The sequence below is a fragment of the Suncus etruscus genome, chromosome 14 (assembly GCF_024139225.1).
Source record: "Suncus etruscus isolate mSunEtr1 chromosome 14, mSunEtr1.pri.cur, whole genome shotgun sequence".
Lineage (NCBI taxonomy): Eukaryota > Metazoa > Chordata > Mammalia > Eulipotyphla > Soricidae > Suncus > Suncus etruscus.
The window spans coordinates 63,315,385-63,329,657 of NC_064861.1; the positions used below are offsets into that span (position 1 = coordinate 63,315,385).

The window sequence follows — 14,273 nt, forward strand, 5'->3', positions numbered from 1 at the left end:
ACTCAGAATCACTCCTGGCGGTGCTCGGGGACCATATGGGATGCTGGGAATCAAACCTGGATGACCTTAGGTACACAGAAAGGAAAGTAGCCATGTGCAAGACCACCACCTACCTGCTGTGCTATCTCTCCAATCCCTGACTATTATTTTTAGGGACCGTAGTTTATCCTTCCAATGATAGTATGGGTTGCTTGTTTGGGGGCCACACCTAGCAGTGTTGAGGGTTTACTCCCAACTCTGTGCATGGTGTAAAGATGGCGTGGAGGAATTGAGCTCAAATCTTCTGCCTGCAGAACTTTACTTCAGCATTTTGAACTATCTCTTAGATCCAACATCCTGACTTTTATTTTATTTGAGAAAAAGTAGGATTTATTGGTAGGGGTGTGATGAAAGAGGGGACAGCTCTCAGGATTGCAATGTCTGCCCATAATCCAGGAGCCCCTGTGGAATGATCTGACCCCCCACTGTCATCTGTGACAAGCTGCCTTTTCAGCCTTCAGCTCACCTGCGTTAAGCGTGGCAGTGCCTAACTTCTTGGATATGTGGCTTTTATGGTTCCAGAGAACTTGAACTTGGCCCAGCCTTGTTCTATACTGTAGCTCAATGGACGAGAACATGATGACATGGCTATGGATGTGGACTATGGACACTGTGCTGGGGCTTTCCAAGGCTTTTCCAAGCTGAGGACAACAAAGTGGGAAGTACACCTACAAGGTTGTTTATGGCCCCAGCCCCAGGAAGTGGGAACAGCCTGGCTCATCAGTGATGATGGCTTATACCTTCATTTTAAAGAAATAGGTTGATTGGAGTGCTTGGTTTTAGTTAGATCTGTAAGCTACTTACTTTAGTACTGTACAGTCCATTGAGCTGTCCCACCTGTGATGCTGGGGCCTCTAGGTGTGTGTTCTAGCCCTTTGGTCTATCTTTCTCACCCAGGCACTCTGGAGAGTCTGTTCTGGTATATTTAACCCTTTATGAGAATGAATCTCAATGCTTCATAACATCTAATATACAGACTCCTCCCCTTAATTAGCATCTATTGGTAAGTCTCCTCTGCCCCTTCTGGAGGGGGGCGCCAACAGGAGCTTGAGCCAGGTGGAGGTGGTCTAGCAGCTTTGAAAGTTGGAGTTTGGTGCCCAAGTGGCCTCAGGTACACAGAAAGGAAAGTGTCAGTCGTTGGTGTGCTTATAAAGAACCTTTTCTTTTCTAATCAATAAGCAAACAGTGACTGGAGTTGCCCAACCTGGCCGCAGGAATGTTTCCTGGGCTGCAACCCCAGGCCGTGGGAAGCATCGATCCTTGCCCATGTTTGGCGGAGGTTTGGATGTTTAATATTTAACCTGCAGCCAAAAGCGGGGATGATAAAATGCCCCCATGTCGTGCGGAAGCCAGGGATCTCCCCATGTGTTGCCGTTGGCCTTGAAACCAAATTTCCAGCCCACCTCGCTGCTAGCTGCCAGCTCCTTCAGTTCCACAACCCACTCCTTCCTTTTTGTTTTTGTCCATACCCTGCAGTGCTCAGAAGTAACTCATGATTGCTCAGGGATCACTCTGTAAGGGGGTTGAGTGGTACCCCAAGAACCATAGGGGGGTGCTGGAGATCACACCTGAGCCAGAAGTGTGTAGTCTTCCCCACTGAAATATTTCTCAGACCCTATTTATGAACTCTCCCTAGGTGGCTATAACCATTATGTTTCCTATTGGACAACTAAACCTACCTTAGCCAAGGAGACAAAGAATTGAGAGGCAAAAAGGGACCCAGATAGCATGAAGCACCTTAAAATCAAAAGGAGAAGGCTAGAGAGAGAATATAATGGGTAGGGTGCATGCATGCCTTGCATGTGGGCCGATGTGAGTTTAATCCCCAGTGCCCCATATTGTCTCTGACTTCTTCCCAGAGTAATCCCTGAGCACAGCCAGAAGTAGAGTCTAAGCACCACCAGCTGTAATCCCCTCCCCCCAAAAAAATCAAGGGGGGAAATGGAGGGTGATCTTTGCTGGCTCCTGGGCAAATTTCCCTTCATCTGTAGCCCCGCTGTTTGCTCCCTGGGTCTTCGCTCTCTGTGTCCATCCACCGCTTTGAATGAAACGGAAGTGAAGGAGACTTTGCTTCCTGCTTCCTCCCCTGCGGCGCTCACAGTGACCCCAGCTTTCAGGGCTGAAACTCATGAAGACAAACACTTCATTATTTGTTCAAGACGGGTCCAAAGGCTGGAGTTCACACACATCCACTCCCCCCTCTCTGGGCCACTGGGGAGCCTCTGGATCTGATGGTTGTGGGTATTCACATAGGGGGCACCTGACAGGTGTGGGTGCCTTTAATGTTCCTTACAGTCTTGGTGGACACATCAGTTGTTGTGTTTGTGCAAAGGATTTCAAGTTGCTGCTCTTCCCCAGAAGCATGTTTGGTTTGGGGTGTAGCTGGCTGATTACAGGACCTTAGAACATTCTGAATGTGAATTTGAAACTTCCTCCTCAGCTTGTCCATCTGCTTCTCAGAAGCGTGGGCTTGTCTGTGAGCTCAGTGTTGACTCAGGGTATGAGAAAGGAGATGTGTATGAGGTTCTTGAAGGAAGAGGGAACCCCTGCTGCAATTCTAGGTACCCCAGCTGGTCCATCCCACAATGGGAACTGACATTGCCCTGCTCTCACCAAGGCCTCGCCCACCAGGGCTCTTCTCCAGTCCCGACAGAAACCTCAAACCCACAGTGTTGTCCCTTCTTAGCAGTGTGGCTTGACCAAGTCTCTTTGGGACTGTCAGTTTCCTGGTTTATATTCTTGGGCTCCCAAATTCCCACTGCTCAGGGCTCAGGGTCTCCCCATGGTATGGGCACTATCCTCTCCACTTTTTTTCAGTGGCAAATGAACAGGGCCAAGGGGTCTTAGCAGGGTGGAAAAGAAAACTGATAGGAACAGAGTGATAAAACAGAGGTTAAGCTGCTTGCCTTGCATGCATCCAGTTCCATCCTTGACACCACATATGGTCCCCTGAGCATCACCAGGAGTGATCCTTGAGCACAGAACCAGGAACAAGCTCTGAGCATGGATGGGTGTGACCCCCTCGCCCCTGAGATTCCCTCCAAAAAAGAAGAGAAAGGCAACTGCCTTCCTAGTATAGTATCCCCAGTTTTTTCTTTTGGGGGGGGGCACACCCAGTGACGCTCAGGGGTTACTGCTGACTATGCACTCAGGAATTGCTCCTGGCTTGGGGACCATATGGGATGCAGGGGGATCGAATCGAGGTCTGTCCTAGGCTAGCGCACCCAAGGCAGACACCTTACGGCTTGCACCACCTCTCCAGCCCCTAATCTGAGGTTTGATAGCTTTTGGCCTCTCTTTGTTTCTTTACTTTGGAGGGGACTGAGACTGCTCCTAGCTTAGTGCTCAGAGAACCATGCAGTGTTCAGCCAGCATCAAAGCACACACTTCAACCAGTTAGGTTTCCTCTGGTCAACGCTGGCCTCTCACTTTTTTGTTGTTTTTTGTTTTTGTTTGTTTGTTTTGGGGTTACACCCAGCATCGCTCAGGGATTGCTCCTGGCTCCACACTCAGAAATCGCTCCTGGCAGGCTTGGGACCATATGGGATGCCATGAAAGGCTTTACCTCCATGCTATCTCTCCGGCCCGGCCTCTCACTTTTTAAATTTTTTATGTTTTTGGTTTTCTAGCCATACCTGGCAATACTCAGAGATTATTCCTGGCTCTATATTCAGGAGTCACTCCTGGCAGTGCTTGGGGGACTGTATGGGATGCTGGGAATTGAACCCAGGTCAGCCTTGTACAAGGCAAACATCCTATCCTACTGTACTATTATTACCCTAATCCCTGCCTTTCACTTTTTTGGTGTTTTTTGTTTGTTTGTTTGTTTGTTTGTTTTTGGAGTTTTTGCACCACACCCTGTGGTGCTCAGGCTCTAGGCCCAGGAAATGCTCCTGGTAGCCTCAGGGAACCATATGTGGCTCCAGGGATAGAATCCAGAAACATATGTGGCTCCAGGGATAGAAACCAGGCCAGCCAGGTGCAAGGCAAATGCTCAACTCCCTCTTGGTCCTGCATCTCATTAAAAAAAAAAAAAAGATAGGGGCCAGAGCAATAGCACAGCTGTATCACGCTTACCTTGCCAACCCGGGTATGGTTCCCTGAGCCTGCCAGGAGCAATTTCTGAGTGCAGAGCCAGGAGTAACTCCTGAGTGCTGACGGGTGTGGCCCGAAACCCAACTCCCTCCAAAATAAAGATAAAAATCACATATTCTGCTGAGCATGATGATCTGTAACGATTCCTGGACATGGGTCACAGGCAGATATTTGAGATTTGAGAGATGTGCGATGCCATTTAGGAAAATAGTCAGGAAAAGCAGACCCTTTACTGATGGTGGGGGTGGGGGAGGGGAGCTTTGGGCTTTGAATTACAAACGCCTCTTGAAACCAGCCAAAAGGAATGTCAGCCTTGCTCATGGGCTCAGACAAATTCCTAGTCTCTTCAGGATTCCTCTCATTCTTCTTTGATCTTCAACATTGAAGTTAGAAACCAAAACCCTTTTTGGTTTTGGGGGGTAGTGCCCCACGCCCACCCCACCTCAGAAAACTCTGTGATCTTGTCTTGAGGTCATGGGTCTGACTTTCCCATCCTGAGGCTGAAGAGCTCAAGTTCAAATGGGCCTGGAATTCAGCGCCACCACGATGCTGCTGGTCTGGCGTGGGAAAGGCACTGATGACAGGGGAACAATCCATAATGGGGGACTTTGAGGAGGGGCAAGCAGGAAACCCACCCTCCAGGGCTCTTTCCAGTGCCATTGGGTTTTTTCCCCCTGAATCCCCTCCACCTCAGATCTGGTTAGCTGGCTTGGAGAGCCCCTCCATGTCTTGCAGGAATAGAGAGTGACTTTGCGAGACGCCTTCCTCCGCACTCACATTCCTGGTCTAGGCCTGAGGGGGAAGGAGCACATGGAATCTGAACAGACTCCGGGCCAGGACTGTGATTCCCTGGGAAGAATGTTGCTGAACGTGGCCCTCCTCCCCCCAGGCCTGGATAATTAACCAGCCTCAGGAAATTGGGGGTTATCTCAAGAAGGACTTCAGGAACTTTCCCTGGGGACCCTTAATAAAGAAGCTAGAAAGTGGGGTGCTGTGCTATGAAATGGATACAATGCCAGAGTGTCTTGTACAAATACTTGTAGTTGGGCCTGGAGAGATAGCACAGCGGTGTTTGCCTCGCAAGCATCCGATCCAGGACCAAAGGTGGTTGGTTCGAATCCTGGTGTCCCATATGGTCCCCTGTGCCTGCCAGGAGCTATTTCTAAGCAGACAGCCAGGAGTAACCCCTGAGCACCACTGGGTGTGGCCCAAAAACCAAAACCAAAAAACAAATACTTTTAGTTTATTTTGGGGAGGGATACATTAGGCTCTGCACTCAGAAATCATTCCTGTTTGGTGCTCAGAGGACCATACGGGCTATTGGGGATTAAACCAAGGTTGGCCACATGCTAGGCAAACACCGTACCCATTGTGCTATCTCTCTGGACCCTCTCTTTAGATACTTTTTGTTTTGAGCTACATTGGCAGTACTCGAGCAAGCTCTGAGCTCAGAAATCACTCCTGGCTGGCTCATTAACCAGGCCAGGGATCAAACTCAGATGAGCCACGTGATTCCCTTCAGACACTTTGGGGGGGGGTAGGCAATACCCAATAGTGTTCAGGGGTTATTCCTGGCTCTCTGCTCAGAAAGCGTTCCTAGTAGGCTTGGGACCATATGGGATGCAGGGCTTTGAACTAGGGTTCATCTTGTATTGGCCACGTGCAAGGCAAATGCCCTATCTACTGCTGTGCTGTTTCTGAAGGCCCCACCTTCAGACACTTTTTTTTTTTTTTTTAGTTTTTGGGTCACACCCAGCAGTGCTCAGGGGTTACTCCTGGCTTCACGCTCAGAACTTGCTCCTGGCAGGCACGGGGGACCATATGGGACGCTGGGGTTCGAACCGATGACGTCCTGCATGAAAGGCAAATGCCTTACCTCCATGCTATCTCTCCAGCCCCACCTTCAGACACTTTTAAAAAGTGATTAGATTGACTGGAGAGATAGTAAAGCAGTCAAGACACTTTCCTCTGGGCTGGTCAGGAGTGATCCCTGAACACAAACTAGAGTAACTGCTGAGCACTGCTAGGTATGCGTCCGCTTATAAGTAATTCACTGTTGATAACAGGCACTGTATCACAAAGATGTGTAAAACAAATTTGGGCTTTGTAAAAGCTATCTGCTGAGCTGGAAAGATAGTTCAGTACTGGGGATGATGTGCTCCCTTGCATGTGGCTCACCTGGGTTCTATCTTCCTGTGTCAGCGTGTGCTCAGACACAAGGGTTGGAGTAGTCAATGTTGGTTTTGTTTGTTTGTTTGTTTTGGTTTTTGGGCCACATGCAGTGACACTCAGATTACTCCTTGCTATGAATTCAGAAATCGCTCCTGGCTTGGGGGACCATATGGGGTATTGGGGGAATCAAACTGCAGTCTGTCCTAGGCATGCACGCACTAGGCAGACGCCTTAACACTTGTGCGACCGATCCGGTCCTGGAGCAGTCAATCTTGACCACAGCCAGATGTGGCCCCAAACAAACAAACAAAAAAATAGAGCCTAATTCTCTGTGTTCTACTCATGCCTACAATATGAAAGGTAGTCGATAAAAGGAGTAGTAGTGAAGACTGTATTGTTTGATCTTTATATTGAGGTAATGTGCTTCACAAGACAGTAAATCTTGATGTGTATCTGAAGGAAACAGAGATATCTCCACACCGGGCCTGCTGCCAAAGTGTCATTGTCCCTCCACCATTGTCCCCTGGACCCTTTACCCTTCTGTCTACTCCTGCACCTTTGGTAATCCCCATTCTGTGGTCAGAGTCCTAGGTCTGTTGTCATTGACACAGCTTTGCTCTTTATTTGCCACTCATGAGTGAGTGAGATCATCCAGTATTTGCTTTTCTCACTGAATTCATTTAGCGTGACTCCAGTTCCATTCATCTTCGGAGCAAAGGGCAGCTGTCTTTTATGTTTGCTTTTGGTCCACACCTGGCAATTCTTAGGGTTTACTCCTGGCCCTGAACTCAGGGGTCACTCCTCTCATGTGCTGGGGTTGGGAGGCAGCGCCATATGGGATGCTGAGGACCGAACTGGAGTCAACCATATGGAAGGCAAGCGCCTTAACCTGCTGTCCAATCTCTCTGGCTCTATAAATTGCCATCTGTTTTAGTAGCTGGTTCCTTTTCCATTGTGTATATACCCGCACCCGCCTCATCCCAATTGCCTTGTTTCCAGATCTGGGCTGTTGTAGAGTGCACTGTACGAAGCACAGATGTACATAAGTTCTTTGAGTTCATCTATCTATTTTGAATTTTGTTGTGTGCTCCTTGGATAGAAAGCTAGGGATAGAACTGCTGGATCAGATGGCAGGCCTATTTGTGGTTTCAGCAGAAATCTCTGAGTATGTAATTTTCCACGGTGATATTATGGTGTTAAAACAAGCACAAGCCTTCTTCTCGGTTAGAGATAGCCACATTGTTCTTTCTTTCTCTTGCCATGGGGCTTCGGTTTCTGGACCAAGTGACTGAACTGCTCTAGGAAAGGAGAGAGAATGAATCGTGAGTCTGGACCTACTTTCATTTTTGCTTAATGTTACTTAGAAACTGTTCAGATTCAATCTCAAAGGCCTGTCCTGGCTTCAGCTTCTGAAATGGCTCACTGGCTCCCTTGGCTCATGTGCTGTCACTCACTGTGGCTCTAAAAGGGCTGGAGTGAGTTTCCAGAGCTTTCCAACAGCTAGAGAGGCCCTCAGCCTTCCTTAATTTCTAGTTTACAGGCCAATCAGATCCCATCAGCAGTTAGGAAGATAATGGACCTGAAGGAACACCTGGAAATTCAGGTTGGGGCTGCCTGTCCTATACACTTTGGGTGGGACCTGCCCACCCCTGAGAGACCAAATGCCCCCAAGCTCCCCGGGTGCTGGGTGTCTTGCATCAAGTTATTTGCCAATAATCTTCCATCCTCTCAGGCCCACACCCTTGGCAAGTCCCGTCTTGCTTGTCCTAACTTTCACTGCCCAGATTTGGGTTGGCTGAGGAGAGGAATTCCGTGTGCTAAACCTGGCCTGCTCTTGCATTCAATGGTGTCTCTCCTTGCCTACCCGCCGCACACAGATCAGCCACCCCTGTTTCTTTTCTATGGGGAAGGGGAGGGAAGAGCTATTCTTAATCTCTGTATTGATAGTGGAAAAGAAACAATATTTTGCCTTAACTTCGTACAACGATATCATACAATCATTACACGGTTGTAGCAGTCATGTCTAAGAGACAATAAAAGTTTAAAAATTTGTCAAGGAAGGTGGGGTCAAGGTGATAATTCAGTGGGTAGGGTGCTTGCTTTGCATGTTGTGGCTTACCCATTTTCAATCCTGGCACCCTCCAAGGTCTCCTGAATGTAGAGCCAGGACTAAGCCCTGAACCATAGCATACCCACGTGTGGGCCCCCCTCCAATGTGGAGAAAGAAACTGTTGGTGTGGAAGAAACCACCTTAGTGCAAAGGTGGTGAAGCATCCACCTTGCATACAGAACCATCCTAGGTGAGAGTCCCCAGAAAGCAAAGGAAAGAAAAGACAGTGGGATGGAAGGGGAGGGCAGGCTCAGGGATAGTGCTTGAGCTTTGAATTTAGGAGCCCTAGGCTGGGCTACACATGTGGCTGGACCACACATGGTCCCTGAGTCATTCCTGAGTAGGTACCTAACCTCCCATGTACACTGCCACACCAAGAAGACCTATTTTATCTTTTTTTTGCGGGGGAACGGTCACTCCATTGGTGCTGTGGCTCTGTATATGCAGTGCTGGGGATTTGAACTGGAGTCAGCAGGGTGCAAGGCAAATACCATAACACTGTAGCATCTTCCTAACCCTAGAAATCCTGATTTAGATTTTTTTTTTTTTTTTTTTTTTTTGGTTTTTGGGTCATACCCGGTGACGCTCAGGGGTTATTCCTGGCTATGTGCTCAGAAGTCGCTCCTGGCTTGGGGGAACCATATGGGACGCTGGGGGATCGAACCGCGGTCTGTCTTAGTCTAGCACTGGCAAGGCAGATACCTTACCTCCAGCGCCACTGCACCGGCCCCTGATTTAGACTCTTTTTTTTTTTTTTGGTTTTTGGTTTTTGGGCCACACCTGGCGATGCTTAGGGGTTACTTCTGGCTGTCTGCTCAGAAATAGTTCCTGGCAGGCATGGGTACCATATGGGACACCGGGATTCGAACCAACCACCTTTGGTCCTGGATCGGCTGCTTGCAAGGCAAATGCCACTGTGCTATCTCTCCAGGCCCTGATTTAGACTCTTAAGGCAGCAATTCAGCCTTAGGATGACTTTTTTTTTGTGTGTGTGTGTGTGTGGGGGCGGTTGGTTTTTGGTTTTTGGGTCTCAGATGGCTCTCAGAGGTTACTCCTGGCTCTGCACTCAGAAATCGCTCCTGGCAGGCTTGGGAATATGGGATGCCAGAAATCAAACCAAGGTCTGTCAAGGATTTGATGCATGCAAGGCAAATGCCCTACTGCTGTGCCATTGCTCTGGCCCCTATTGGCTTTGTATTTCTTGTAGCTTCAGCGGTCATTTGATGGTCCACCTTTCTCATTTATCAGACTGTCTCTGGCTTGTTCATCTAAATATTTGTACAGATGCCCTCATCTCTTCTGACTCTGCCATGATGGTATCCTTCATGTTGGTATGGAGAAACTCAAGAGAGGAGGAACATTTTTTTAGCTCCCTCATTAAAGTCTTTTTGGTTTTGGGCCATGCCCAGTGATGTCAAGGGTTATTTTTGGCTCTGTGTTCAAGGATCACATGGGATGGGATGTCATGCAGATTTCTTAACTTCTGCAACCCTCGGTTTCCCCATATTCAAACTGGTGCTTTTGGTCTTCCCCCCAAAAACTCAATCTCCTTTACTCTCACCCAGGGTGGGGCCCTTTACTTCAGATGCGTTTGCAAGAGTGGCCCCTGGTGGGGAAACAGAGAACTGCAGCCTCGGTGTGCTGACGGCCAGCAGGGCAGGACAGGGCAGAGACCGAAGCCTTCAGGCTCAGAGGTGTGTGTTAGCTTTGTAAATGAGCAGGGCTTGTTACCAAGGATCTCCTTGGAAAACAGAGACATTCCCTTGGAGGGAAGCCCGGCCATTCAAACCCGTAGGCTTGGAAATGCCACAAGGGGTGCTTATTTCCTCTGCTTGAAAGGCAGAGCCAGAGCCCCCTGATTCATACCTTTTACTTGGTTTATTTGCATTTTGGAGGGGCATACCTGTTGATGTCCAGGGCTTATTCCTGCCTCTGTGCCTAGGGATCAGTTCCTGGTAGGAGATATGGTGCTCAGAATCAAACCCAGGTCTGTTGCATGCAAGACAAAGCTTTTATCCATTGTATTATCACTCCAGCTTCTTATTTATTTTAGTTGTTCTTGTTTTTTTTTTTGGGGGGGGGGCCACAATCAGTAATATTGGCTTAGGGCTTACTTTTGGCTTTGTGATCAGGGATTGCTCCTGGCAGTACTTGGGTGACCATATGTGGTGCTGGGGTTCAAACTCAGGTTGACTGTGTGTAAAGCAAGTGCCCTACCCGCCATTATTAATGCTCCAGCTCTTTATGCTTTTATTTAGCCAAGTTTTTTGTTGTTTGTTTTTGGGTCACACCCAGCGGTGGTCAGGGATTACTCCAGGCTCTGCACTCAGAAATTGCTCCTGGCAGGTTTGGGGGATCATATGGGATGCCAGAATTCGAACAACCATCTGTTCTGGGTCAGCTGTGTGCAAGGCAAATACCCTATTGCTGTGCTATCTCTCGCACCCTATTTAGCCAAGTTTAACATAGTCTATATTATGTGCCAGACACTATTTTATATATCTTAAATATCCTAAGATTCATGCTAGTTTGCTATTGGTGCCTTAATTCTCCAGTTGGGTCCACTGAGGTTGAGTAAGCTGTTCAAAACAGAGAACGCGCACACGCTCGTGCAGGTGTGTGTGTGTGTGTGTGTGTGTGTGTGTGTGTGTGTGTGTGTGTGTGTGTGTGTGTGTGCTCGTGCGGGGTGTGTGTGCTCGTGCGGGGTGTGTGCGTGCGTGCGTGTGCTTTCACTGTCCACAGAGATGTAAAGAAACCTCTCATGCATGGTAAAGAATGTGTTGATGCTGTTTACTACTTATTTGCCCTCACTGCCTCTCATCCACCTATGGTCTGCTGTGCTGGGGCTGTAACGTGTGAGTCAGGCCTATAGTGAGTAACCCAAGCTTGCTTACAGAAAAGGAAATTTCTCCTCTCTTTAGTCTGTCCCATTTCTCAATCTCTGTAATTTCTTTATTGCAGTGAGCTTTGAAGGATGCACTGGTCAGCCGAGGACAGTCTTCAACTCTGCAGACACCCGGTTCAGAGTGAACACCAACGGTGTGGTGACTGTTAAGCGGCCTGTGCAGCTGTATGACTCGGAGCTGAGCTTCTTCGTCCAAGCCTGGGACTCCAGCCTCCACAAGCACTCGACCAAAGTCACCCTGAAATACACTGCTCGCCAGCGCCGTCACCACCACCACCACCACCACCACCACCACCGCCGCCACAATCACGTCCATCATGTACGTCAGTGCTGCCTGGGGAGCTTGGGATTATGGTGGGCTTTGGGTTTGCTTTATTGTTGTTTTTTCTACCTTGAGCCACACCTGCCAGTTCTCAGAGCTTACTTCTGACTTTGTTCAGGGATCACACTTGGCAGTGTGAGGTCAGCTGCAAGGCAAGTCAAGTTCTTGACTTGAGACTTTACCGTCTCAGGGACCTTGATCCTTGTGTCTTGCCTTATTCCAGGCTCAGGTCACCGCTTGTCTAACTTTTGCTATCGAGTTTGTCATGCAGGTTGTCCTGTGCTTGGGTTAATGTCCAATAGCACCCCTAGTCTGAGTGCCCTGAATCAGCGTGTCCCACCTTCTCATCCCTCAGGGCCAGCACCTATACTGCTCCTCTTTCTCCACACCAACGTCTTCAGCCTTTCTACATGTGGGTCTGTGCCTATAGCATCAAGCCATGGACTGTTGGTTGAAGACCACTGAACTAGATGCCTGCAGCCCACTCCTAGAAGACAAGTGTCCCCAGTCACAGCCAGTGAATGCCATGGAGTGGGTGAGGGGCAGAGAGGAGAAAGAAACCTTTGAAACAACTTAATTCTTACTTTACTTTTTTGTTTGGGGGCCACACCCAGTGATAATCAGGGATCACTCCTGGCTCTGTGCTCTGCTCAGGAATCTCTCCTTGCAGGACTTGGAAGGTCATATGGGATGTTGGGGGTCAAACCCAGGTCAGATTTGTGTAAGGCAAGAGCCCTGCATGTCCAGCCCCTAATTTAATTCTGGAGGTTTTTTGTTTTTTTTTTTTTTTGGTTTTTGGTTTTTGGGCCACACCTGGCAGTGCTTAGGGGTTACTCTTGGCTATCTGCTCAGAAATAGCTCCTGGCAGGCACGGGGGACCATATGGGACACGGGGATTTGAAACAATCACCTTAGGTCCTGGATCAGCTGCTTGCAAGGCAAACACCGCTGTGCTATCTCTCCGGCCCCATTTCTGGAGTTTGTTTTGTTTTGTTTTGTCTTTTAACTCAATTCTTTATATTTTTGTATGCTGGGAATCAAACCCATGCAGTGCTTGTGTTTTATCACTGAATAATATCCCTGGCACCTTGAACCTTATTCTTGCTGGTATTATTCTGGTAGGATTATGATTTATTTGTTGGTTGGTTGGCTGGTTTGTGGTCCACACCCAGTGGTGCTCAAGTGTTAGTTCTGGCTCTACAGTCACTCTGGTGGGCTCTGGTGACCCTATGGCAGTGATGGCGAACCAGTGGCACACGTGCCAGCTGTGACATGTGAAGGCCTTGCAGCTGCACACGGGAAAGTCTGCAATTAATAAATTTGTAAAAAAAACTTTTTTTTTTTTTTTTTTTTTTTAGTTTTTCGGGCCACACCCATTAGATGCTCAGGGGTTATTCCTGGCTACGTGCTCAGAAATTGCCCCTGGCTTGGGGGGACCATAGGGGACGCCGGGGGATCGAACTGCGGTCCTTCCTTGGCTAGCGCTTGCAAGGCAGACACCTTACCTCTAGCGCCACCTCGCCGGCCCCCCAAATTTTTTTTTTTTTGGTTTTTGGGCAGCACTCAGGGGTTACTCCTGGCTCTAGGCTCAGAAATTGTCCCTGGCAGGCACAGGGGACCATAAGGGATGCCGGGATTTGAACCACCGTCCTTATGCATGAAAGGCAAATGCCTTACCTCCATGCTATCTCTCCGGCCCCAAATTTGTAAAATTTGTAAAGAGTTTTTAGATACTAAAATCTTGTTCTTAAGGTTTAATTGACGTGCTGCCACTTGGAGGAAATTCTTCGGTTTGTGTGGCAGTTTGGGCACTCAAGCTCAAAAAGTTAGCCATTACTGCCCTATGGGATGCCAAGGGCCAGCTGGGTGCAAGGCAAGCAAGTGTATCATTTTGTTGTAGTATTGCTCCAGCAACATTGTTGTTGTTGTCATCATTATCATTGTCATTAGCTGTTGTGTAGAGAAAGAATCTTCTGGAATGAAGGCCTAGTATTATTCTCCTTATTTCTGTGGGGACAATATTCTAAGAACACAGATCCTTGTCTGGGAGTCAGGAGGAGCTCAACAAAGAGCCAGAAAACTTGGGAGATGCTTGTGATCCTGCTGAGCTGTGTCTTTCACAGACGTGTTTCCTTTGTATTCACAGAACCTGACTGGTCATTGACTGGGACAGCCCAGAAACTCTGGTGAATGACCGGATGACTGGTTGGGTGCAGAGGATGTGTCTTCCCCAGTCTTGGCAGGAACATTTCTGGCATGTTCCCCACAGTCAAAGCCTTTGTCTGTTTCTCAAAGGCTTCCCTGAAAGCTCCCCATCCCAACATCTCTCTGGGGGCCACTCTCCTTCCATCTGACTCCTCACTTTTCTCTTGGGATTCTGGCAACCTCACAGTCCTGATGGATCTCATTTTCCTCCCCGGTGTTCTTGGACAGACTGAGAAAATGGGGCATGGAAGTCTTGGTGGACAGTTTGGAGCTTCGGTGTTTACCTTTTCTTGTCACTGTTTTCTTCCCCTTCATGTTAGTGGTGTCAGTTCTAGGTTCAAATGCCTGTCATAAATGACAGTTGTTACCTCAGTTGCCTTTCAAGAGTGAGTTACACCAATGCATTTTATTGGCAACTTGGGTTT

The 14,273-nt window shown here is 48.4% G+C and overlaps 1 protein-coding gene across 1 annotated transcript in view; it reads left to right on the plus strand.

The window, feature by feature from the left end:
• CDH1 (cadherin 1) overlaps positions 1 to 14,273 on the plus strand; it is a 79,390-nt gene that overhangs the window by 41,073 nt on the left and 24,044 nt on the right. The window contains exon 3 of the mRNA XM_049786345.1: positions 11,378 to 11,640. Coding sequence (XP_049642302.1) covers positions 11,378 to 11,640 — 263 coding nt within the window. The remainder of the gene's footprint in view (positions 1 to 11,377; positions 11,641 to 14,273) is intronic.